This window comes from Dipodomys spectabilis, unplaced genomic scaffold (genome assembly GCF_019054845.1).
Source record: "Dipodomys spectabilis isolate Male_0828 unplaced genomic scaffold, ASM1905484v1 ptg000023l, whole genome shotgun sequence".
In the NCBI taxonomy this organism is placed as follows: Eukaryota; Metazoa; Chordata; class Mammalia; order Rodentia; family Heteromyidae; genus Dipodomys; species Dipodomys spectabilis.
In genome coordinates, this window is record NW_024870700.1 from 4,623,829 (window position 1) to 4,651,485 (window position 27,657).

General features: G+C 40.9%; 1 protein-coding gene across 1 annotated transcript; it reads right to left on the reverse strand.

Moving 5' to 3' along the window:
• Positions 1-22,404: 22,404 nt before the first annotated feature.
• On the reverse strand, positions 22,405-26,710 carry Pate3 (prostate and testis expressed 3). The gene is made up of 3 exons (XM_042674866.1): positions 26,662-26,710; positions 23,109-23,231; positions 22,405-22,529 (listed from the first exon to the last, which is right to left on the reverse strand). Exons 1-3 carry the CDS (start codon positions 26,708-26,710, stop codon positions 22,405-22,407), a joined length of 297 nt encoding a protein of 98 aa, XP_042530800.1.
• Positions 26,711-27,657: the final 947 nt, after the last annotated feature.

Consider the following 27,657-nt stretch of genomic DNA (forward strand, 5'->3'; position numbering starts at 1 on the left):
CCAGCCCCAACGGCAGCGCCTAGCGCCTCGGGAGCTTCTGAGGACAAGATGTAGAAAAGCAAAAATAGGTCCCTAAAGTTCAACATTCCACTCGTTGCCATGCATCGAATCCGAAACTATTTTTGTAGTTCTGAGGGTCATACCAACAAGATGTCATGATTTCAATTTATTCCTTAAACCCAGAATTGAGTGGGAGGGGTAATCTCATGGTATCTCTAAGGCGCTTGGGATTTGACTGGGGAAGAAAATAGAAGGAAAGAAATGCAAAAGATGGCAAATGTTGGTGCATGGAGATTTGAATGACTACTGCTAGACTTGCAATGTAGCACCACTTGAGTGCACCTATTCTTTTCCTTCCTCAGGAACAAATATCGCATGTCCAGGATTTTGCCATGCCTGCACGACACTTTCTTTGGTGTTGAATCTGCAATCAATGCGTCTTAGAAACAGAAGAGTACATAGATTCATTTTCTTACTGCTTTGGACATCCAGTATTGTTCGTACACACACACACACACACACACACACACGCATGCATGCATGCATTTTTATCTTTGAAAATCTTTAATACCACCTGGAAAGTTGTATCACATTTTTTTTTTTCTCTTTGGTTGGATTAGGGCTTGAACTCAAAGCCTCCTGTTTGCTAAGACAGGCAACTCTACCAATTGAGCCACTCCATTTTGTTTGTTTCCTGCGTTGATATCCGGCTGTGATCCTCCTCTGTATGGCTTGCTAAATAGCTAGCAGCCCATATTTCACGTTTTAAATAGTATCTACTCAACCCTGCTTTATTATTTTTTGATGGATCACTTAAATTTGTGTAGATCAGATCCCCGTAGTTTTCTGAAATCCATGGACTCAGGTCAAGAAACTTTAACTGAGTTTACTTAACATATAAGTATAAGGATGAAAATACTATGTTTGCAAAGATTTCAACATTAAAAAGGAATTATATATAATAAAGCAGATTCAACTCAATATTCAGCTCCAGTAATTAACTCATGACCAGTCTTATTGTCTTTATATCATTATTCTCACCTCCTGTAATATTTTGAAGCTAATATCATGTATCTGATGATTATAAATATTTCAGGAAAATCTGTTAAAAATTATTTTTTAGTTTTCTGAAATGAGCTTTCAATATGTAGCCCAGGCCAACCTCAAACATAAGATCCTCCTACTTCAGTGCTGGAATTAAAGGCATAGGCCATACTCCATCATGCCTGGAAAAAGCACAGCCTTAAGGCTGGGTGCCATTGGCTCATGCCTGTAATCCTAGCTACTCAGGAGGCTGAGATCTGAGGATTGCAGTTCAAAGCTCGCCTGGGCAGGAAAGTCTGTGAGACGCTCATCTCCAATTAATCAACAGAAAACCAGAAGTGGTGCTGTGGCTCAAGTGGTAGAGCACTTGCCTTGAGCTAAAGAGCTGGGGATAGCACCCAGGCCCAGAGTTCAAGCCCCATGACTGACAAAAAAAAAGAAAAAAAGAAAGAAAAAGCATAGCCATAATATTGTAATTATATCTAACGTAACATGGTTTCTTGATACCAGTGAAGTTACGTGTTCTATTTTCTATTTCCCTCCCTTCCCTTCTCCTCCCTACCCCTTCCTTTACTTTCTTGAACCAGGATCCAAATTCTCCCATTGTGTTTACTGGTAAGTTTTTCCAGTTCCTTTTATAAATTCCTCCATTTTTAACTAGTATAATTTATTTGTTGAAAGAACCATTGTTTGATTTCATTGACTATATCGTAGTGTGGTTTAACATAGCCTCCTTACCTTCTAATTCTAGCCCAGCTCTCTTCCAATTGCCTTCTTGAAATAGGGGTCGTTGAGTTATTAATCCATCAGCATCTTTATGGGTTCAGATAGTGCTTTCACCTAGTTATATGGTTATGTTTCTGTTAGCCCCTCCTTTGTGATATGTTTGCTTACCTCATCCCTTTGTTGGCATTTTGAAATTCCTTCAGCTTTAGTTTTCTCTTGTCTAACTACATCAAATCTCTAATATTTCCACTTCTTCCCTATTTGGGATAAGAAAAAAATACTAAAATGGTAAAGGATAATAAAAAACAAAACCAAAAAAAGCAAAAAAAAGAACAAAAAAAACAAATATAGACAACTTACCCTTGACACTGCCACCCTCTTCTGGCTGCTTTGTTTTCCAGCCTCTCTATTTTATTTTATTTTATTTTTTGTGGGGTTTGAACTCTGGGCCTGGGCACTGTCCCTCAGCTCTTCAGCTCAAGACTAGTGCTCTACCACTTGAGCCACAGAGCCACTTCCAGTTTTCTGGTTTATTGGAGATAAGAGTCTCACAGACTTTCCTGCCCAGGCTGGCTTTGAACTTCGATCCTCAGAATTCAGCTTCCTGAGTAGCTAAGATTACAGGCTTGAGCCATGGGCACCCATCTTTTATTTTCATTTTTAAATGATATTTACTCAACCTTGCTCAGTTTCTCTTTAAACTCTTGTATCCAGAATTCAACCACATCAGTATATTTCAACTGTACTTTCTAAGGATACAGTGAGGTTAGTAAACTCCAATTGTCTCAGTCCTATTTTTTATGTTCATTCATTTATTTTTGTTGGTTTGCTTTGGTTTTGTAGCTAGGCTTCCCTGGAATTCACACTCCCTCTGTATTTGGTGACTGATTCAACACATACTTATTGAACACCTGTGTTACCATAGTTTGTCTTGATCCTAAATAAAGGTACAGTGAGCTTCTTGTCAGGTAGGAGGAACTGACGTTAATCCAAACAATCACAAATTAGTGTAAAATTGCAGTGGTCATCAGTCAGTGCTGAAGAGTCAATGAAATCTCTACTAAGAGGGTGATTTGGAGAGTGAAAGGATATGGAGAGTAGAAATGGAAACAAAAAAAAAAGACTTTGCAAATAGAAGGGGAGATCATAAGGAAAGCTATGGGTGGTGGAAGGTTAGATGACTCAAAAAATAGAAGACTAGCAAAAGACAGATGACCGAGTTAAGGCCAAGTATCAAATAATACAGGTCATGTAGGCAAGGGATTTGATCTCTGTGTACCCAAGTCCTATGGCAAATGAAGTGTTTTGTATTTGGCTGCTACCAGGGCTCAGACTCAGGGCCTCATGCTTGCTCAGCTTTCTTGCTCACAGTGGGCCCTCCATCACTTGGACCCATGCTTCCAACCCTGCTTTTGCTGGTTTATTAGAGATGGAATGTTGGGCACTTTGTTTACTGGGCTGGCTTCCACCCAAAAGATCATCTAGTCTCAGCAGAAATAAATGCCTCTTTGAGCCATAGCACCACTTCTGGTTTTCTGGTGATTTGTGGGAGATGAGTCTCATGGATTCTTATGGAATTACAGGTATGAGCCACTGGCTCTCAGTTATGAGATAAAAAAAAAATCTTTCTTTTAACATTTTTTTTTCCTGCAGCCAATTGAAATGATTAATTTCCATGTAGTATGTATTTTTCAAAATGTGTTATTTATTTATTACTTATTTATTTGTGCTGATCCTGAGGCTTGAACCCAGGGCTTACGCACTATCTATGAGCTTTTATGCTCAAGGCTAGCACTCTACCATTTGAGCCACAGCTCCACTTACAACTTTTTTTTTGGATGGGGGCCCAGTCGTGGGGCCTGAACTCTGGGCCTGGGCGCTGTCCCTCAGCACTTCAGCTCAAGGCTAGAGCTCTACCACTTGAGCCACAGCGCCACTTCTGGCTTTTTTTTTTCTTTTTGCTTATGTGGTGCTGAGGAATCGAACCCAGGGCCTCAGGCATACAAGGCAAGCGCTCTACCACTGAGCCACCTTCCCAGCCCTCTACTTACAACTTCTTAGAAACAGCTCCACTTACAACTTCTTAGAGAAAGAATCTCATGAGCTCTTCTGCCTCAGGTGCCTTTGAATCGAGATCCTCAGCTCTCAGACTCCTGAGTAGCTAGGATTACAGTTATGAGCTACCAGTACCTCGCCTGTGATTGATTTCTAGTTTCATGTTAGTGTCAGATATCATTTCATTCCTCTTTACCTTGTTAAGATTTGGTTTGGCGTAAAATATAGTCCACACTGCAGAATGTACTATGTGTGCTTAAGAAGAATGTGTTTTTTTTGTTTTGTTTTTGTCATTGGGTTTTGTTTTGGTCGTGAGATTGAACTCAAGGCATTGGGGCTATCCCTAAGCTTTTTCCTCTCAAGCCTAGTGCTCTACAACTTTGAGGCATATCTCCACTTCTGGTTTTCTGGTGATTCGATGGAGATAAGAGTCTTATGTATTTGCCTGCCCAGGCTGGCTTTGAACTATGATCCTCAGCTCTCAGCCTCCTGAGAAGCTAGGATCTATTGTAGGCATGAGCCACCAGCACCTGACTTACAAGAATATGCTTTTTCCTGCTGTTGGGTAGAATGTTCTGTATGCAGATATTATTGATTTACAGTGCAGTTATATCCTGATAACCTCATTATAAAATGAAAATATGACAAGTTGAAAGTGCCTAACCTACTGTGTTCGTCAGTTTTCCATCATTGTGACAAATCTTTGAGATAAACAACTTGAATGGAGGAATGGTTTATTTTGGTCATGGTTTCTGAGATTAATTTGAGCTGCTCATGGGGATAAGTTGAAGGCAGTGAAACCCATTGAAGAGGCTTCCACAAAACTAGGTAGTACTTGTTTTAATTTCTTTATAGCCCAGGAAAGACATAAAACAAATGAGATCCTGGTGAATCAGGTGGTTTTAACCAGCAGCACACACCAAAAAGATGGAAGAAAGAAGGAAGGAAGGAAGGAAGGAAGGAAGGGAGGGAGGGAGGGAGGGAGGGAGGGAGGCAAGCAGGCAGGCAGGCAGGCAGGCAGACAAAGCAAACAAGCAAAAGAAAGGAAATGGCATAGAGTAAAAGGCTTTTCCTCTAGGCAGAGGGTAAGATAGCGAAACCTGTCCAAGATATTAGAAAAGTAGAGGCATAGAGTGGAAGATTGAAGGAGTTGCCTTTTCCCCAATATGTATTTTTTTTTCACATTGCTGTCATAAATCAGATGGTTGTCAATGTATTTATTTCTGTATCTCCTGCTTGATTCCATTGTTCTACACACCTGCTTTTGTGCCAGTACCACGCTGTTTTTGTTACTATGGCTCTGTAGTATGATTTGAAGTCCAGTGTTGTGATGTTTTCCCAGCATTTGTTTATTTAAGGAAAAAAAGTTCACAAGATTCTATTTCAACCAATAACTGGATGTGATGACACAAGTCCCTCATCGCAGCTATGGCTGAAAGCATAAATAGGAGAATCAAGGCCCAAGCAATCCTAAACAAAAACACAGGACCATATGTCAAAACTAATCAAAGCAAGCCGGGCATAGGTGGCTCATGCCTATAATCCTAGCTACTCAGGAGGCTGAGGCTGAGGATCATGGTTCAAAGCTAGCCCAGGCAGGAAAAGTCCATGAGACTCTTATCTCCAATAAACCTTACTCAGAAAACTGGAAGTGGCGTTGTGGCTCAAGTGGTAGAGCGCTAGCCTTGAGCTGAAGAGCTGAGGGACAGCACCTAGGCCCAGAGTTCAAGCCCCATGACTGACAAAAAAAAAAAAAAAATCAGAGTGAAAGTGGCTGGCTTAATCAATAGAGTGTCTGCCTAGCCAGAATGAGGTTCTGAGTTCAAATCCCAAAACTGAAGGAAAAAAAAGCGAAGTCTCTTTTTTTTCTCAGTATATGATAAAATGTTATCACAAGTCAATGAAGAACATTTTTTTATAGTAGACAGTAATAGAAAATCTGACTTACTTTATGGAGAAAAATAATACTGGATTCTTTCCCTCATACTGGATTATGGAATCAAATACAAGCATCACAGGAATAATAAAAATTCTCCACAGAAAGCCTCTCTCGGGCATCTTCAGAGAAGCAAGAGGAGAAAGGTGGGGTCATGAAGACGGGTGAAAACATCAGTTGAGAATAGGAACTAATAAGAAACTGAGTAATTCAGCTCTTGGGACAAGGTTTAATTGCTTTACAAAGTGGTAGGGTATTGTTCACTTCACGAACACATCTAAAGGATTGTCCACTGCACCTTTTCAAGTTTAAACTCCAAAGATCCATCTTTCCAGTGCATGCATAGCACTTGCTTTGCATTCCTCTCCTCTTTTTTTCAGGTCACCCTAGGCCTTGAGAAAAGAATGCTTGCCTTGTACCTGGTCAGGATTATCAACAAGATCGATTCCTGGGAATTTATTTGGATTGTGTTCGATTTGCACTGCTACTGTAATAAATGACTAAAACTTAACAGCTTAAAGCAACACAAATTTATTCAATCATGGAGATCAGAAGTCAGAAATCAATCTTACAAGGCTAAAATCAAGATGTCAGCAGAGCTGGTTTTTGAAAGCTCGGAGGGGAATCCATTTCCTTGCCCTTTTTTTTTTGTTGGTTTTTTGGGTTTTTTCCTTTTTTTGTTTATTTTTTGTTTTTGTTTTTGTTTTTTTGTTTTTGGCCAGTGTTGGGGCTTGTACTCTAGGGTTGGGTGCTGTCCCTGAGCTACTTTTGCTCAAGGCTAGTGCTGTATCACTTGAGCCACAGCATCACTTTCAGCTTTTTCTGTGATTAATTGGAGGTAAGAGTCTCACCAACTTTCCTGCCTGGGCTGGCTTCGAACCATGATTCTCAGATCTCAGTTAGTGGCTCAGGTGTGAGCCACTAACACCTAGTTCCTTGCCCTTTTCAGCTTTTAGTGGCTTCCTGTGTTTCTTGGCTCATGTCCTTTAGGGTCATTTTAAATTACTACTTATATCATCCATCACAATTATCTTTTCCTCTTCTGAAGTCAAATCTCTTTTCCCTCTCTCTTCCAAGTACCCTTAAAGCTGCATTTAGACATCCCTGTTCCCAGATAATTCAAATAACCTCCTGTCTCAAGATCATTATGTCTTCAATGTCTCTTTTGCAATATAAGGCACAATTCATGGCTTCCAGAGATTAAGATATTAAAAAAAAATCTGGGGGATGAGGACCTATTCTGGGGCTAGAAATTACAAATCAGAAAGGGGACACACAGCTGAGAGTGGAATTGTTTTTACAGTGCTCATGATTTTATGGGCCTCGGGAGTCTTACGCCAAGCTGAAATTAAATGGAGGAAAGAAAGTTGCTCATGTTGGCTGCTATGTGATTCTGGATCTTGAACAGAAGATGGCTTTCTGAAATATCCTGTTCTCCATCTAGTAGATATTACATAAATTTCTATAACAGCACAATGTCACATTCGTCTCATTCCGATAGGTGTATTGATCTTCATAGCAATTATGTTTACACATTTGCTGTGAGTATAGATGTCTTCCTTCTAAAAACGAAGAAGCCTGTTGTAAGTGCTGGAGGTGGTGATCTTAATACTGGCTCTCTAAAACTCACTGCCAAGAGGAAAACTCCTTAGCACTGCGTTCCCTTCCCTGGCTTCTTGAAGATCATGCTCCCACAGTACAGTACATTCTAACTGATTTTGGAACCAAATCCTTCCATGACAAGCTGGCAAGAACTCCTTGTTGGCTCATCTCCCCTTTTGATTCTTTGGCTTTACCATGTAGAGGGGCTAAACAATGTCAAGTTCTTTATCTCAGCCACTAGCAGCTGTGATGATGCTTTGAGGAAGTTTGGGAGTCTGCATGCGCCCCACTTACCCTTGTAGTGGGATATAGTTGAGCATGACCCATGTTTGCGTGTCAGGCAAGTTCCTTCGCCAGATAAACAGGTAGCATTATGTGCATACTGGCACTTATAACAGAGAAGACCTATAGCTGTATGGCAGAGAGAAAACAGTATTTAGGCTGGCTTGTGAACCAATAGGAAAAGTGAAGTTATAGCATCAAAAAGAGGCTGCAGTGTTGCATACTGAGTTTATTATTGTCCATTCACTCTATCAGCTGGTATTTGTAGAATTTCTGCTTAAATTAGCTTATCGGGTAAGGAGGCAGATTTTAAAGTGCTAAGACATAGACTCTGTGAGCTGATTAATTTCTACTTATATTTTAAGACAAACACAGGTGAATTAATTAAAGGAAATAAAAACGATATATAGTCAGTTAAATCATAACGAAGATTGATTGGAGTGGTAGAAAGATTTTCCGTGGGCCAGGTGCTAGTGGCTGACACCTGTAATCCTACTCAGAAGGCTGAGATCTGAGGATCACAGTGTGAAGCCTGCCAGAGTGGAAAAGTCCGTGAGACTCTTATTTCCAATTAACCACCAGAAAACCAGAAGTGGGACTGTGGCTCAAAGTGGTAGAGCACTTGATTTGAGCAGAAAAGCTCAGGGCCAGAGACCAGGTTCTGAGTTCACACCCTACAACCACCACCAACAACAACAAAAAAGATTACTATGGGATGAAAAGGTAGAGAAATAATTTAGTCAAGCACTTAAAAGCTCTAGACATGTACCAGCGAGGTCAGAGGGGAGCCAGGCTGTGTTCTTCCTTTGGAGCCTGAGGATGAGCTCTGGGAACATGCCAATCACAGTCCCTCAGCCCTGGCCATCTGCCTGTTTTTCCCCAAAATCCACCCCAAGTTATTTGCACTTTCTGTTATTATTTGCTGCAATAAATAAGGTATAACATTACACATTCGAACCTAATGAGGTCATCACGATAGAATTTCATTTGTGTGTGAGCACAATATTATTTTCATAGAAACAGAATTGCTGGAGAAGAAGAAGAAGAGGGAGGAGGAGGAGGAGGAGAAGGAGGAGGAGGAGGAGGGGGAGGAGGGGGAGGGGGAGGAGGAGGGGGAGGGGGAGGAGGAGGAGGAGGGGGGAAGGAGGAGGAGGAGGAGGGGGAGGGAGAGGGGGAGGGGGAGGGGGAAGAGGAGGAGGAACAACAGTGGTAATTTGGTTCTTTGGAGGAAATAAAACTATAACCTTGTTATCAATGGTTGGAAAATTCTTCTCTCTGCAGAACTAGGAACTGTAGTAAATTAGCACACTTCTAGATGTTGACAATTTGTACTTGTTATTTGTTCTTTTCATTGGCACTTCTCTTTTATAAGGAATGAAAGTGAGCAAGTTTTCATATGTCTTTTTGATTTTTTAACAGAACTCATTCCACAGTAGGGATATTAACCATTTTATCTGAGATGTGAGTTGCCTTTTTGCCTTTTTATCACAATGACTATTTTAATTTTTACAGAGTCAAATTTGTTTATCTTTTTTTTCTTCAAGAACTTGGATTATTTTGAATCATTGTTTAAAAAAAAACACAAAAGGTCTTTCTCATTATTAAATTGATTAAAAAAAAAATGAGCCAAACTCTCTCTAAAAACTTTTATAGTTTATAGCTGATATGAAAAGTTACCAAAATAGAAATTAACATTGTGTTTCAAACACATTCAGTAGGTAGAAAACACAAACACTGGTCACTCATTTTCAGGTAGCGATAAGAAAGTGAAGCATATTTGAAGACTGATTTCCAAAAGCAATCCCATTTGTTGATAAAGCTAAAGCTCCGAATAGCCATCTGGCTAGAGATGCAAAATTAAAAACTGTTCAACACACAGACTTTAATTGACATGGAAGTGGATGAGCTGACATAGGGTGGCTCTGTCTATATGGACAGTTTCAAGTCCAATCCCAGAATTTAAAGGTCAGGTACAACAGAGAATTCAGCAAAACCACCATGAAAAGAAGCAATTAGAGAACCATGTATGGTGGTGGCATGCCTGTAATCTCCGCACTTGAGAGGCAGAGGTAGGAAAAATATAACTTCGAAGCCAATCCGGGCTATATAGTGAGACCCTATTTATAAATAAAATGAGAGAGAAAAGGGAAACTAAGAAAGTAGAACAGAATGCAGGATAAAAGTGTGTTATGAACATGGGAAATGGAAATGGGTTAAGTTTGACGCAAAGACAATAAATACGTAAATAAGGCATCTGAAAATTGTTTTCTTCCTCTTAGTCATGAGAACATTTTTTACTTGATTTAGAATATCATATTTAACCTTTGCAGTATCCAGAAGCTCAGGTTGTACTGAGGCTCCAGGTTTGAACTGTAATGCCTGGGTGATGCTTATAGAGTATAAAATAGCACCCCTGAAATACCTCCCTCTCCTCATGCCCCCCCCTCCCATTGTTGAAACTTACTGTCTGGAAAGCAGAGAAGAAATAAGCTCAAGAGGAGTAGTGTATTCATTTTCTTCCTGGGTTGATGAAAGGTGTTCGGAGTGAGGTGTTGTGAAAGCTAGCCTCTAGCTTCCTTTATAAAGCTAGAAGAGGAGGAAGGAGACTCTGGTACAGGCATACAGCAGAAACTGCCCTTCTTCTACTTTCTTCTAAGGAAACAAGCTGTGATAATGTGCAAAGTACAGGCTGGGAAGAAAGGCCTCTGGCTAAAGTTGGATTAGATCTCCCAGTGCTTCCTTATCTCTTCTATGTGTATATGTGTGTGTGTGTGTGTGTGTGTGTGTGTGTGTGTGTGTGTGTGTGTGTTTCTCTAGAAACATTTATCTGTGTCCTGAGAGGGAAATGTTTGTTTACCTGAGGGCAATAACTAATAAAATAGGAGGATACAACATGACAGGGGAATCTTAGAATATTATGTATGTTTATTGATAAAGTTATCCCAATCCTGGAAAAATTTCTTCCATGTTTTGGGGTGATTTTTTTCCCTCTACTCCTTGGGATGTTCAAAAGCCTCCCATACCTGGGAGATTGGAAGACTCTTGGAGCTTCCCAGAAAATTTTATGGAGATCAGTTTAGAGACAGGGGAGGAGATAAAGAAGTTTCTCTGAACTTATTTCAGGTGAACTCTTCCTTGGGATCTGAAGCCCAGTTTCTGAAAATGTTCTCAATCTCAATTCTTCTAGTATCAGAGCCAGGATCATATCTCAACCATAGTCTGCTTTGTTTCAAATAAGGTGCTCTCTAAGGAAACTAAACCATCTAGCCACAACCTTACCCCATGTCCTTCATAAGAAACATCTCAACTTCTCTGGGAGATTTCATCCTTCCAAGGCTGCTACCGTCTTTGTAGATGGTCCCTCTTCTTCTTTCTACTTGTAACCATTATCTCACTGTTTTTGTACCGGTATCCATGTTGTGAATGGCTTCATCTAGATATCTACCCTGGCTAAAGGGAAAGCATTCTCTTCCTTTTGTAACACCCTTTAGCTGATTGAATCCTAAAACAATTCTGTGAGTTATGTGTAATAATTCTCATTTCTGTGGATGAGAAAATAATCTGAGAGAGACTTAGTAACAGTCACACTTAACAAGTAATAGAGAATTGAATGTGTGGTTATCTGTAACAAAGTTGTGTTTGGAATAAAAATATTCTTTCTAGAAGTCATAGTTCATGCAGAATTCATTTTTGTTCCCTGTAAACAATATTTTTTAATCGTTAGCTTCTTGGAAATGCATCATAGTAAACAAAAAGCTGAATTCTATACTCTTTGAGTTCTATACTTTGAATTATTTTCCTTTTGCTGTTGTAAAATCAAATCATAGCCATGTGCCAGTGGCTCATGACTGTAATCTTACTTATTCTATTCTAAAAGCTGAGATCTAAGGATTGTTGTTCCAAAGAATCCCAAGCAGGAAAAGTCTGTGAGAATCTTATCTTCACTTAACCAGCAAAAAATTAGAAGTAGAGCTGTGGTTCAAGTGGTGGTAAAGCATCAGTCTTTAGTGAGAAAGCTAAGGAATAGTACCCAGGTTCTGAGTTTCAGCCCCAGTACTGGAAAAAAGAAAGTCACAAAATTCATGATGACATACATTTATTATCTTAAAGTTCTGGAGACTGGGAGTCTTACGGGGCCAAAATAAAGATGTTAACACCTTCTTGCAGTTCGGAGGGAGAAAAATGTGTCAGCTTCCAGCAGCCTCATGAGTTCCTTGGCTTATGGTTCATTTCTTCATCATGTCAGTAGCTGCTAGCATCACCATGTATACTTGTCCTTCTGTGGTCAAATCTTCTGTTACACCAGGACTTGTGGGACTGACAGTTAGCACAAGATAACGTCTTATCTCAAGATCCTTATTGTAATCCCATCTTTGAAGTCTCTCTGATCCTCTGGTAACAATGGTAGGTTCCAAAGATTAAGATGTAAAAATCTTGGAGTGGGAGTTACTGTTCAGCCTACTACATATTCACAAAAGCAAAACCAAGTTGCCATTCCCTGGGGCCCTTTAGTTGCCCACATGCCACAATCCCAATAAGATGTGTCCTTTCTAACCCCACTTTAGTCAGGTCTTAACAAACACCTACTTACCTAACAAACTGTCAGATTATTTCACATTTCTAGTCTTTTACATTATCTTTTTCTTTCCTTGTCCTTCTTCAATGAGCTACCTCCTTATTGGCTTTTACTTTCCTTTTCCTCTTACCCCACTATTCCTTCCTTCCTTCCTTCCTTCCTTTTTGGTACTGGGGCTTCACACTCTTGTTTGGGTTTTCCACTCATATCTGGTGCTCTGTCTCTTGAGCTGAAGCTCCATTTTCAGCTTTTTGCTGATTAATTGGAGATAAAAGACTCACAAGCTTTTCTGCCAGGGTTGTTTTGAATTGCAATCTTCAGAAATCAGCCTCTTATGTACTAAGATTACAGGCTTGAGCCACCAGCACCTGGCCTTATTAGCTTTTAAAGTCCTTCTGAGATATCCACCTTTTAAGGGGACCTTCCTTAGCACTTTAATTTGAATGTCTTCTAGTTCCCTTCTAGTGATCTCTCTCACTAGATCCCAATCTCTTTTGAGATCCTCAACTAGCTCATGGAAAAGTGGTCAATGATGGTTTCTTGAATCATAAATTTGTGAACAAATTAGCCAATGAGTACAAACTATAGGAATAGAGATGAATAGAGATAGTAGTTCAGCTTTGGGGAACTTCTATAATGAATGAGAGATGGAATAGAGGCCTTTGGGTAATAACTCTAGTTATGAGAGAATTGAGGTGCACACTCTCCTGGGAATGCTATGGGAGACTTGGGGAGGGTGCTTTGGAGCTTGGTTAAGTCTTGTTTGCTATGAGATTTTACAATTACATGACAGGTAAACAGGCAAAGGACATACCACAAGAAAGGAACAGTCAGCACCTCCCACAGAGAGCTACAAGGGACAAAATGTCTTAGAATGTTCCATACCTCTGCCCCTGCTGGGCATAGTCATTCTGTCCTGTCCATTTGAAGATAATTCCTGAGATCAGGGGATGGTTGGAGGGAGACTGAGAGAATGATGCTGGTTTCAAAGCAGCACATAAGGAAATACCAAGAGATGAATGTGGGATTGTAACAAGGAAGAATTTTCTTTTCTTCCAGGGAGGCCTACTGAATGCAAATAAGCATAGTACTTGCATAAATTGGTTCTGTTATGAAATGTTTGAGAGTAAAGAGAAATGATCTATAAGGTGATTTTGCCTACCTTTGAAGGGAACTATGTTTTGCAGCTTCACTACAAATATCTGGGTTCTCTTCATTCTCTTTCCTACTTGATCTTCAAGGCTGCCGAGTCTCATCTTCCTTCATTTCTTTCTCTTCCATTTCAGAGCTTGATGGGTAACTTGTGATCCTTGGATGGTCTTGCTAACAATTCTGATCACCTGAAACTGTTGATAGTCCTGCTTTTTATATCTGCATAGATTCTTAATCACAGGATACAAAACTCCACAAGTCATAAAAGACCAGTAAGTTAGGTCATATCAAAATTAAGAAAATTATTCACCAATGGAATTGAGAGTGAAAAAGGAAGTCCCACAGTGGGAGAAGATGTTTTGAAATTTAAATACTAGCAAGAACATGGAGTAACTAAGACATGAACTAAGACATGGTTAGGAGTATAAGGGAAAACACCAGTTGAAAACTGGCTTTGTCTTGTTTTGTCTATTATCCTATGACTGCCTTAGACACATTCCCAGCACACATATAGGCATATTTGTACCAAAACATGTACAAGAATGTACCTGTTCTCTTTATTCATAATAGTCTTAGTGTGGAAGATATCTTCTAATAGGAAAATGGATATCATACATATGATACCCATAATTTGTATGAAATTCAATGAAAATAAATTCTACTACTGATATTGTGGAGAAACCTTATAGTGCTGAGTGGATGAAGATATGTACCCCACATATAAACTAGAAATTAATTTACTGTAAGTCCCAAGATAAACAAAACCAATCTTTTACATTATCTTTGCAGTCTGGATAGTAGTGTAGTTACATTTGGAGAGAAGAAAGATGTGCAATAAGGGGGAAGGTAGGGCAGAAGGTGTGGCTTAGGTGGTAGAATGCCAGCTTGTGAGTGAAAGCATCAGACCCTGAGTTCAAGTCCCAGTCCTGCAAGAAATCAGTGGGGATGAGTATTCTAATGCTTCCTAGTCTCTAATGATCGCTAATCCATTCCAGTTCACAAGATTGGACTGTCAGATAGTTTAATTGCATGTGCATATTTAAACTATAGAACATGATGGTTTTTGCATGTTAGTATCAATGCCATTGTATATTTATTTTTGTTATTACTTAGCTTAGAAATAAACAATGATCTTACTTACATACTTTTTGAATAAAACAGGTCTTAGAGATCATTCAAAATGTCCTATTGCTGGGCACCAGTGGCTCCTGTCTATAACCCTAGTTGAGATCTGAAGATTATGGTTTGAACCAGCTCATACAGGAGAGTCCATGAGATTCTTACATCCAATTAATCACCACAAAGCCAGAAGTAGAACTATGGTTCAAGTGATAGAGCACTGGTCTTAAGCACAAAAAAGTCAGGGACAGTGCCAGGCCCTGAGTTCAAGCCGAAGGACACACACACACACACACACACACACACACACACACACACACACACAACTAATTTTTAGAGATTTCTACACAACATATTACCCCATCAGTTTCAGTTCTCAGCTATGGAATTGATTTCATTTTCTATGGGGAAGATAATTCTTCTCATTTAGCAGACACACAGGATTTCCTCTAACACAGGGTAGTCTCTTTGATCTAGCACCAAGCCCTTCAGAGGCTGGTACCATGTTCTTGGACTTCTCAGCACCCAATATCATGATACTTCACCATCACGGGCCAACATCTTTCTTTTTATAATTTTTTGTGTACATTTTTATTGTAAAAATGCTGTGCAGAGGGTTTACAGTTACATGAACAAGGTAATGAGTACATTTCCTATTGAGCATTGTTGCCTCCTCTTTGTTTTCCCCCTTCCATCCCTTTCCTTCCACCTCCACAACTACCCCCACCCCCTCCCACCTAAGTTGTAAAGTTCATTTTCAACATAGTGTTTTGTACATCTTATTGTTACAATGGGTCAACCTGTATCCTTATTTAAGCATTTTGTTTTTTTCCCTTCCCCTCCCTGAATTAGAGAAGTGTATGGACAAGATGCAGGGCACCAACATCAAATATAGTGAAAACAGGGGTAATACTGTGGGGGCATTCCTCCTCTTTATTAGGTCAAAGACACAATGCTGGGAAGACTTAGTTACCTCCAGTCTCTTGGTTTCCGGGCCGTCCATGGTCTGTGATCAGCAGGATGAAGATTTCTGCTCCTCGTCAGTTCTTGGTGGCAGTGAGTAGAATTCGCTCACAAACCATGTCTGGATGAGCCAATTTCTTTATGAGGTACCCATTCTCAAGCATTTTGGTACCATAGCAGAAAATTGAGTAATATCAGCTGAAATTACAACTCCATTATGTCATGATTTTATTTGTTATGAAAGAAATAAAAATTAAACCCATTTCTCACATGAAGTTCACAGGTGTTGCTTGTTCTTACTTGTTGTAATCATATGAATTATATATTTAAAATATACACTGGCTTTTCTTTCCTTTTTTTTTTTAGGTCCTAGACTAGAAATGGAACTTGGTGCCTGCAGCTTTTGCTCATTGGCTATTGCTGAACTAACTGAACCATGCTTTCCAACTTCATATTGGTCTTAAAGTTACATGCTCGAAATAAATTGTTAGTAGTTAGTGTATAACTTCTATCTTTTGCCACAAAATAGAAGGGAAATTGTGAGAGTAATATTCAACAGGCTTCAGGGTTATTAAGAGAAATTTGACCAACAATTTTCTTTATGGTGTTTTTACAGGTATTTCATGTCTGACTCCTTTTTGATCCTTTGCATATTTTATGGCTAGGTAATAATGATGGGTTTTCATTTTTATTTTCTTTCTGGCTTTTTTGCTAGTTAATTGGAGATAAGAGTCTCAGACTTGTCTGCCCAGGTTGGCTTTGATACAAGACCCTCAGATCTCAGCCTCTTGAGTATCTAGGAATACAGGCATGAGTCACCAGCCCCAGCTTAATCATGGGGCTTGAATTCAGGGCTTGGACACTGTCCTGAGCTTTTTGTTTAAAGCTAGAATTCTACCTCTTGTGCCACTGCCCCATGTTTGGCTTTTCAGGATTAATTGGAGATAAGAATCTCACAAGCTTTTCTGCCAGGGTTGTTTTGAATTGCAATCTTCAGAAATCAGCCTCTTATGTACTAAGATTACAGGCTTGAGCCACCAGTACCTGGCCTTATTAGCTTTTAAAGTCCTTCTGAGATATCCACCTTTTAAGGGGACCTTCCTTAGCACTTTAATTTGAATGTCTTCTAGTTCCCTTCTAGTGATCTCTCTCACTAGATCCCAATCTCTTTTGAGATCCTCAACTAGCTCATGGAAAAGTGGTCAATGATGGTTTCTTGAATCATAAATTTGTGAACAAATTAGCCAATGAGTACAAACTATAGGAATAGAGATGAATAGAGATAGTAGTTCAGCTTTGGGGAACTTCTATAATGAATGAGAGATGGAATAGAGGCCTTTGGGTAATAACTCTAGTTATGAGAGAATTGAGGTGCACACTCTCCTGGGAATGCTATGGGAGACTTGGAGAGGGTGCTTTGGAGCTTGGTTAAGTCTTGTTTGCTATGAGATTTTACAATTGCATGACAGGTAAACAGGCCAAGGACATACCACAAGAAAGGAACAGTCAGCACCTCCCACAGAGAGCTACAAGGGACAAAATGTCTTAGAATGTTCCATGCCTCTGCCCCTGCTGGGCATAGTCATTCTGTCCTGTCCATTTGAGGATAATTCCTGAGATCAGGGGATGGTTGGAGGGAGACTGAGAGAATGATGCTGGTTTCAAAGCAGCACATAAGGAAATACTAAGAGATGAATGTGGGATTGTAACAAGGAAGAATTTTCTTTTCTTCCAGGGAGGCCTACTGAATGCAAATAAGACTAGTACTTGCATAGGGGTTGGGAAGTTGGCTCAGAGGTAGAGTGCTTGCCTTGCATGCATGAGGCCCTGGGTTCAATTCCTTGGCACCAGAAAAAGCCAGATGTGGCGCTGTGGCTCAAGTGGTAAAGCGCTAGCTTGAGCTGAAGAGCTGAGGGACAGCGTCCAGGCCCAGAGTTCAGGCCCCACGACTGTCCAAAAAAAAAAACAAAACAAAATCAAGAATAATACTTGCATAAATTAGTTCTGTTATGAAATGTTTGAGAGTAAAGAGGAATGATCTATAAGGTGATTTTGCCTACCTTTGAAGGGAACTATGTTTTGCAACTTCACTACAAATACCTGGGTTCTCTTCATTCTCTTTCCTACTTGATCTTCAAGGCTGCCGAATCTCATCTTCTTTTATTTCTTTCTCCTCCATTGCAGGGCTTGCTGGGTAACTTAACTTGGGCATGGCCTTGGAGAGAAGAGTCTAATGGACTTTTCTGCCTGAGCTGGCTTCTAGCCATGATCTTCAGATCTCAGCATCCTAAGTAGCTAAGATTACAGGCGTGAGTCATGAACACCTGGCTATAGTTCCTTTTTATTTCTAAATTCTTCCTTTAAGGAACCTTTTCATTCTGTGTGTTTTCCCTCACGTACAAAAATCTAGATATCAAAATAGAGTATTATCAGGGAAAGGAAAAGGGACAATGAGGGGAAGGGACAAAAGAAAAATGGGGATGAATATGAGCAAAGGACATTGTATGCATGAATGAAAATGTCACTATGAAACCATTATTTTATACAGGTAATACACACTAATAAAGTAAATAAATAAATAAAAGGTAAAAGAAGAACTTTTGCATCTCCATGGCTATACCACTCTATATTAGCTATATGTTGATAATCCACACCCTCCTGTTTCTATTTCCTAGTCCAATTTCATCCCCTAGGCTTAAAGATTGTATATTTGGTCACTTTTACTCAACTCTTTTACTATACTTTTGGTTATAACCTTTACTCAATGAGCCTTAAGGACATGTGGAGAATGCCTTTTATGCACTGGCATATAGACCTTTCCAGAATCCATTGTTTTGCGGACCACAGATCTCTATTTCCTAAAATAAGACACTTGTGAACATCTCCCCTCCCCTAGAATGATTTTTTAAAATCTAACTCATTGGTACCCATTTTGCTGATCTACCTTACTATCAACGTGAGGATTTAGCACATTTTTCATAGAAGTAGTTTTGTTGAAGTTTTCATAAGACCGACATCACAAGAGAATGATTATTGAAATCCGTATCTGAATGCAACCAATTGATCAGCATAAACAAACAACAAATGGAAGGATGGCCATCATACCCTGTGGCAATTAGCACAATACAGCAGGGAGCAAAAGAGAAAGTGTTTCAGAGACCAGCTTGCTGGAATCTTCATTCCTTCACTGCACAAGGACTCTCACGACAGTTAAAGTCTGCTTAAGACCTTAACCCTAGCCATTGTAATGTGGTATGGTCACCTTATAAGCTGACTATCTTGAGAGTGTGTATTTGAGGGTAGGTGGGCAAAAACATCAACTTCTTATTTTGTTCCTGTGTTATTTCCCAATGGAAAAAATATTAAATAGAAGCAGGGCACTGGTGACTCACATCTATAATCCCAGCTACTCAGGAAGCTGAGAGCTGAGGCTCACAGTTCTCAGCCAGCTCAGGCAGGAAGTCGGGAGACTCTTATTTCTAATTAACCACCAAAAAGTGGAACTGTGGCTCAAGTGATAGAGCACTAGTAACCTGCGCACCAGGACTAGCATACTTACACAAAATTAAATAGAAAGCTCAATACATTTCAAAATAAGAAATATAATTTGGTTGGGATACCTTTTTAAATACGGTCCCAAGCATACATAACTTCTTTGAGGAGATTCAGATTGTTCTATTCTATTCTTATCTTTCTTCCTAATATTCCATCCTATGAATTGTCCGTCTCTTCATATTTTCATTTGGTTCTGCCGTTTGCTCTTGTGGGACATTTGTCTTTACTTAGATCTGATTTAATCTTCCCAATTCTGAGCTCTCACTATAGCAAAAGCCCAGCTTACCATTTCCTCCTAGATGCATAGATCCATAGTTTTTGGGTTTATCTACATTTGATTCAAGCATCCACTCCTATTCAGTAACCTAGAGATCATGGGTACTTGTGATATGGATAGCTCCTTTTCTCTCCAAAGAGAAAGGCTTCACAAAGCCCTATAATGCCAGTTTCTTGATCTTACACTTCTAGCAAACGATGAGAAGATAAATTTCTGTCGAGTAAATGGTATTGTGTTATGCCAGCCTAGCAAACTAACATGGAGTCCTGTCACAGATAACTGAATCACAGACAGGATTGCAAAATGATCAGGGCTAGTCCCTGACTCTCGTACCCTCTTCCAGGCCCTTGCTATGGGAAGAGTTAGAGTTGAGTTTCTGGCTTTCCCAAATGGGAGCACCCAGGATGAGGCCTCTGGGAATACATGGGGGAGGTGGAGGAGTCGCTGGCGGGTTGGGGGGGGGGGGGTGAGGAAAGGGGATTCACAGACATGACTTAACTTAGCATTATAATCTTGGAAGTTGTTCCTAACTCTGGGTTTGGTTTGGGAATCTCTTCTAAAGGTTCTAGATCAGAGCCTATCCGCCTTCTAAAAGAAAACTACTTGTCTGAAGAATTTGCATCTAGAAAAAAGAAGTTCTTACAGGACTGGAAATTTGATCAAGCCAAAATATTATTAAAAAAAAAAAAAAAAAAGCACCTGGAGACTCCTAGAAGAAAAAAAAAAAACAAAGAGGAGCATCCATGACACAATAATGGCTACTTCTTGGCAGCTACCGAGCCATCTGAGTCTTTAGCAGCTCATTCCTCTGGTTAGAGCAGCCCAGCTCTAACCCCTGGGCCTGTGACCCTCATCTCATCTAATCTCAAGGCTAGCCACCTATGTGAGAGAAAGCAGTCTGTTTGAACCTTAGGTCCTCACTTCAAAGGCCATCTAGGAGACACTGTTCTCTGCCTCCTGCCCATCCAACATGCAAGCCAAATTTAAGCTGTAGGGGAGTGGCCACTTCCAGGGCAGCCCCTGCAGGCTCTGTCTTGTTGCCTTGCTTAGAAGGTGAGTGGCCACTGCTTGACGGAAGCATCTGTAATCTACTCTGCTGAGGGCTCCAGGTGGCTTCTGAGAATCCCAGATTTCACAGCTCTTATGATTTCCTCCATATTGGGGAACACAGACAGCACAGCACTTGACCTTGGGGCAATGTAATGAATCCCATACAGTTGTGCTGTGTGGCAGTAGATCTTTCTTTACCCAGGTAATCCGATAAGAAATGCCATAACAAATGCTCTGTAAACATAAGACCTAGACACATGGTGGTTCTCCTGGTGGTTCATTCCATATAGGTTTCTTTGCAAGAGAGGCAGGCAGAAGTTGCACTGGAGAGCAATAACATCCATTCCCTCTTTGCCAGCCTGATTTCTCACTCCTGCCATGGGAAGGCACGTGAGGAGCATTTACTGTGCCATGAGCTCAGCCTGTAGGATGAGGCGGGAGTCTGGGGGTGTTGGGATGGTTTGAGACTCACAGTAAAACCTCTCACATCCTTGAGATCCTTGTAACCTAGTTGGGACAATGTTTCAGGAGGGGGCTGCCGAGAAACGCTTCAGAGTCCATCTGAAGAAGTTTGCCATTGTGGTTTTAAGGCCTTCCTACAATTCTGTCTTCTCCAAGTTTGATCAGTGAAGCTACTTACTATGCCAGGCACATGACAAGAGATGATCTGTGAGAAGACACAAAGTTCTGTTCTATACATCTCTCACCTGGATGTTGGTGTCTCTGGCTTGATCACCAAGAGCAAGAGGGATCAGTATCTCCCTCTAACTTTAATTGCGATGTCATTCTAACCAACTCCTGTTTCTTGTGTAGGAACAGGTGCTGAACTGTATGGCTCTTAGGATCAATGCCTTTATTTTGTACATGTGGTAAACTAGGACCTTCCATATCAAGACTGTGCCAGGTTAGTGTGGAGTGCAATTAGGGAGGGGATCAATGGGTCTCAGGCAGGAGGCTACCTTGGGTTGGCCATACAGAAGGAGATGGAGAGTTAATGGTTTCCCAGTAGGAACCAGGAAAGCAGGACAATGTCCTACAATGGCTCCAGGCAGCTGATGTCTGAGGAGATCTAGGCGTCAGATGATCTGGTTGTCTAGGCTCCATTTCCCTTGGCCTAGGAGAGGGACAGGTGGGACCTCATGGAGAAGCACTGGGGTCAGCCAGTCACATGCTTCCTTTCTCTCTTCCTGTGTGGAGACTTGAGTGGAGTCTAGCCCCTCAGCCTCACAGTCCGGCCTCATGGCATACTGGAATAGTTCCTACCTCGTCATCAAGACTACAGGACTTTCCTTTTAAGGACTTGGTTTTTATCTTATTTTCCCCTGATCCTTTAGAGAGGGAAAATAAACATAATTCTGGGCTGACTACAAAGAAGCCTAACCCGACATCAAACCACCGCCTTCCCTTCCCTTTGTAGGAGTCAGGGGGAGGCTCAGGTTGGTGCCTCTGGGCAGGACAGGAACAGGACATGACAGGACAGCGTGTCCTTTAGCCCTTGGAGTAAGAAAAAGCAGTAAAGAATGATATGGTTTTGGATAAGAGCCAGGGTAAGAGGGGAGAGGGCTACAGCGCTAGCCTCAGGAAAAGACTCAGGAAGTTCTAGAGGTTCCGATGCCAGGAGTCGGGAACAGAGTGCAGGTTGGATACTACGTCCTCATCTTCCTGACTGGCAGAGGGAACCCAGCATGTGTCTGGCTTATCTGTAGTTCCAAGAAGTTGCTAGAGTTGACAAGTGTTGAAAGGCTGGCTGACATGGTGGCTGATACTGAGAGGTAGGCATACAGCTTTCCTTCGATTTCTCCAGTGACTGACTTCTGTATTTTCTTTCCAGTTCTAGGCCTCACCTTCTAGATATAATGCCACATATACATGACATTAACACACACACACACACACACACACACACACACACAAATCACAATCCACACCTGATGTCAACCATGATGCTTGTTGACAAGAATGTGCAATTTTGATGGGCTGGCCTCAAATGATGACTCTCCCCTTCCAGCCTCCTGGGAAATTGGATTAACAAGGGTGTACCATCACACCTGGCCCAGAATGAATACCCTATGTTCTAAAGTTACAATAGTTGCTCTGGCAGCATCGATGCACATAAGTCCGATTGTTGAGGTCGTATTTCAAGTCATTGCAGAACTTCTGACACACCATATATGATACTTGGAGAACATCATCTGAAATAGGGGGAAAAAACAGAGGGGGAAAAAAACCCAGTGATCTAGTTCTCCAAGGCAGACAAGATCTGGCACCAAACAGGTAAGCATAGGGGAAGCTTCCCAGCATATATTCAAGAGGGTAAATATCTATATTCCAAGAGGTCCAGTGCCAAAATCGCTGGCTAGGTGCAGGATCGACTTATTTGTATGATAACTCCTTAATTTTTTGTGCGTTGTCATATATTAGTTGTACAGAAAATTGCGTGGTATTTCCATACATGCATATTAACCATATGACTCTGTGCATCTTCTTCATCCCTTCCCCCACCCCTCCTCACCAGAAGATTAGCAATAGTCCTGTGAGGTCTTCAAAGGCCATCTCTATTTGACCATCTTTCCTGGGAATATAAAATCCTCACCTCTTTCTCCTATCCCATTTTCCCAGATCCTCTTCTGTCTGTGTGCAACCACACCCCAGAGCCTTTTGCATCTTGGTTCGTCCCCCAAGATGGCCTCAGTTTGAGATGTAAAACTGCTGGAGTGCTGTGCTAAGAACTCTAAGGTTTGTGCACCACCTCCCCTGACCCTCTGACTTACGCTGGTAGATCTTTAGGCTCATGCAGGTCTCATGCTCCTGAGCAACGCAGATGCCATAGCCTCTTCTGCAGTGGTCTGTCAGGGTGCGAAGGTGGCATGTTATACATATCAGTGGTGTTGCTGCTGGAGAGACCACAGAGCTTGATGTGAGACTGGGAAATTGAGATTGGAGATACAGCTGGAAATAACAGATTTGCAGAGCAGGGGGGTCTGTGGAATGACCAACAGGTAGATAGTAGATGAAGAGCTGGTGGCAGAGTATCTAGATAGTAAATAGAAGGACCTTTGAGCAGCTCCTCATCTTAGTGATGGCCAGAAAGTGCCATAAAAAAGATTCCAGTTCTAACTTCAGCCTTTTCAATGGACATAACTGAGCAACAACCTCCCTGTAGTTGGTTTCTCTTGCTTAAAAATGGTGCTACTAGCTGGGTATCAGTGGCTCATGGCTGTAATCATAGCTACTGAAGAGGCTGAGATCTGAGGATCACAGTTCAAAGCCAGCTAGATTATTAGCTCCAACTAACCATCAAAACAAAAAGTGGAGATGTGGCTCAAGTGATGGAATATTAGTCTGGAGCTAGAAAGCTCAGGGATGGCAGTCCAGGCTCTGAGTTCAAGCCACAGAACCAGCACACAGACACAGACACCAATACAGACACAAAAATAGACACACACAGACATAACACACACACACACACACACACACACACACACACACACACACACACACACACAATGCTATTAATGTTGACCTGGCTTATTTAACAGGGATGTAAACAGGCATTAGTATAGGCTGGGAAGGTGGCTCAGTGGTAGAGTGCTGGCCTTGCATGCATGAAGCCCTGGATTTGATTCCTCAGCACCACATAAACAGAAAAAGCTGGATGTGGTACTGAGGCTCAACTGGTAGAGTGTACAGGCCCTGAGTTCAAGCCCCAGGACTGGCAAAAATTAAAAAAAAAAGTATATATTAGTTGAGCACTGGTATAATCCTAGCTATTCAAGAGGCTGAGATCTGAGGATTAAGGTTCAAAGCCAGCCCAGGCAGGAAAGTCTAGGAGACTCTTATCTTCAATTAACCACCAGAAAACCAGAAGTGGCTCTGTGCTTCAAGTGGTAGAGCTCTCGCCTTGAGCTGAAGAGCTCAGGGACAGCGCTCAGGCCAAGAGTTAAGGCCCCATGACTGACCAAAAAAAAAAAAAAGAGGCATTAGTATGATCATGTAAGCAAGTACTTTTGTGTGTGTGTGTGTGTAAGTACTTTGGTATGTGCATGTATGTGTGTGTGTGCCCACATGCGTGTATACTCAAGGCCTGGGCACTGTCCCTCAGTTTTGTTTTGTTTTGTTTTGCTTAAGGCTGACATTCTACCACTTAAGACACAACTTTACTTTTGGATTTTATTAAACTATATTTTTATTATCTTTAAGTCATCGTTCAAAGGAATTGCCATTCAACAAGTGAATTTATAAGAACAACGCATTTTGATCAGTTACCCCTCTCATCATCCTCCCCATCTCTCTCAACTCAGCCTTGCCCCTCAGTCTTCTTACTTTCATAGGATATGCCTTGAATATTGTAACTGCATTCTCCCTTCCTCTTTCTATTTTTTTAATTTAACTTTAGTTTGTTGTAATAGTGATGTCAGAGGGGTTGCAGTTACATAAGTAAGGTAATGAGAACATTTCTTGTGAATATTGTTACCTTCTCCCTCTTTTTTCTCCCACATTCTCTCACCCCTTCTCCCCATTTCTCACCCCTTCTCCCCCTCCCCCAATGGTCAAGTTCGTTGCCAACATAGTGTCTTGTGAGTATCACTGTTGCATTGGTTCACTCTTTGTCCTTTACCTCACCATTGTGTTATTCCCCTGCCCTTTCCCAAATCAGATAAACATATATACAAGACATGGGGTACACAAATCAAAGACCGTGACAACAGGGGATAAACCAAAAGGGGAAAAACAAAAGAAAAAAGAAGTAACTTCGTAGAGTACATTAAAAACAAAAACGAAACAAAAAAAACCTCTTGTTTCCATATCTAGGAGTTCATTTCAATTACCATCATTTTATATGGTCATATGTACATAGCTATTGAGCTGTTGTGATACTCTGCTGGAACTCTCCTAGGCTTATACTTATTAATACAAATGAGGGAAACCATGGAGCCTATGTTTCTTTGGGTATGATTCCCCTCCCCACCCCGCAAGCCTTTACAATTCCTCATGAGTGAGTCAATGTCATTCTTTCCAATGGAAGCATAGAACTCAATTGTGTATACACCACATTTTCTTGATCTATTCATCTACTGAGGGGCATCTAAGATATGGTAAATAATGCTGCAATGAACATAGTTGTAGCTGGTTTGGTTCCTCTTTTTATTCCTCTTCCCCTCTCCCCTTGACCTCTTCCACATCTTTCATGTGCCTGCCTGGTATTCATTTTGTTGGACTGTGAGGATTTGGGTTTAATTTTTTTTAAGTAAGTCTCACAGATTTTCTTTCCTGTGCAGCCTTCAAAGCACAATCCTCAGATCTTAGCCTCTTGAGTAGCTAGGAGTCACCAGCACCTGGCTTGAACTTTGAAACCTGTCTCCTAAGCTAATGACATTATGGTGCTTTTTGTTGAATATGGCTGCTTGGATATTGTTAGTGGATGTATTTTGAGCTTCAAATGGATTTTAAAAAAAAGTTCTTATGAGTTAGAGCACCGCTTGTGATACCCTTCATGAAGGTCTGTGGAGGAAAATCATTGAAGTACACATTCAATTAAAGAAAAATTCCCTCCTCCCCCCACTAAAGTAAGAAAGAAAAAGAGTATTTTACTGAACATCTTATTTGATCCATGTTCTGTCAAACTGTATCTGATTTAACCTCTATAAAACCATTGTCTAATTAACAAGCAATAGAAGAGAACAACAGAAAGAGTAACACTGCTCAAGCGGCATTGTACTCATACCCTGACATGTGGAATTGGAACCCCTCTGTACAACTTTAAAGGTAATAAGAAATACCAATTAAAAATAAACCAAAAAAACCCAGTACAGAATTAAAGAGTGACTGAGCCATATTTTACGAAATCTGATTAGAGGGTATTCAGAATTCTCTTTCCAAAAATATAATTGTAATACAAGATCCCTGAATGAGTATCAGAACAAATGTCCAAGATTAAACCAACCACAGAGTTATCCATTCTAGAGTGGCTAATTCACTCAGCAAGTGGGTATAAATTTATCCACAGAAAGAATGTAGATTGATGAGCAGAAAAGATGATCTAAGAGAAATTTCACTCATGTTTTGGATTGTGAGAATGGTAGGAATCAAGGAGAGAAGCAGGATACAGGGGAAGTGATGTAGAAGCTTGCACACTTGCTTGGGAATAGGGGGAAGGTGAAAAAGCACAGGAAAGTTGACCGAGAAGACAGAAGGGACATCCTCAGTTCAGGCTCTGCTTCCTGCTGGCCCAGGGTGATCAAGGCCTACTCCTGAATGGCTCTGGCTGTGCTGTGGGCTCTCGACCCCCTGCCACTGAAGCTCACTCCTCAGGCCTTGACTTACCCACAATGAGGCAGGAGAGGGAAAAGAGCAACAGGAAGTGTTTGTTCATCCTGGCCCAGCAGTCTCTTGTGCAGAAGAAAAGAAACCAGGGGCAGCAAGCACAGATCTTTAGGCTTTGGGAGGAAGTTTTCCCTTTCACCATTAGAGAGTGATTGATTATTCATGCCTCAGGGATAGTATGGAGTTTCTAGTCATACAAGGTTTTCTTCTCGGAGCTCAGGTTCATTGGTTATCCTCCCCACAACAGGCAACAATTAATAAATAATTAATAAATGCTGGAATTTTCATTGAGCTAACGTCGGTATTTAGTACTACCTTTTTTATTTTTTGGTCTTGGCTCTGGGGCTTGAACTCAGAGCCTGGGCCTGGTTCCTGAGCTTTTGTGCTCAAGACTAACATTCTATCACTTGAGGTACAACTCCACTTCTGGCTTGTGTGTGTGTACGCACACGCGGGTATGTGCAGTTAATTGGAGTCTCATGGACTTTCCTGCCCAGGCTGGCTTCAAAATTTGAGCATCAGATTTCAGCTTCCTGCATAGTTAGGATCACAGATGTGAGCCACCAGAACCTTGCTTATAATCTTTATCATAGTAATTACATTTGTCCCTGAATATCCATGTGATTGGCTCCACGAGTTTCCAAAGATACCAAAACACAGATTCTTACCATATGAAGCATGTAGTATTTTCATAAGTATATATGCACATCCTTCCATATGCTTTTTTTATTTTTACTTTTTCTTGTCAATAGACCATCAGCCTTGAGCAAAATGCTAAAGGAAAGCTCCCAGTCTGAGTTCAAGTCCCAGTGCCAGCACAGAGAAAATCACTTATTTGTATTAACAATATCAAGAATGCCATTTCACCTCTTCTGTCTCTTGTTCTCTACCTCCCCCTTCCCCTCACCAACCTCTTCCACTGTCTTGACCATTAAGTGACATCATGACCACTTAAAATGATCGTGTCACTTCACTGTCTAGCTATATTATCTAGGT

Bases quoted from the DNA above. Each gene is read 5' to 3' on its own strand.
- Pate3 (XM_042674866.1), bottom strand. From the start codon at position 26,710: ATGAACAAACACTTCCTGTTGCTCTTTTCCCTCTCCTGCCTCATTGTG. The intron at 23,232-26,661 runs GTAAGTCAAGGC...TGGTCTCTCCAG, and splicing joins CCTCTCCTGCCTCATTGTGG to CAGCAACACCACTGATATGT. The intron at 22,530-23,108 runs GTAAGTCAGAGG...CCCCTATTTCAG, and splicing joins GAGCCTAAAGATCTACCAGC to ATGATGTTCTCCAAGTATCA.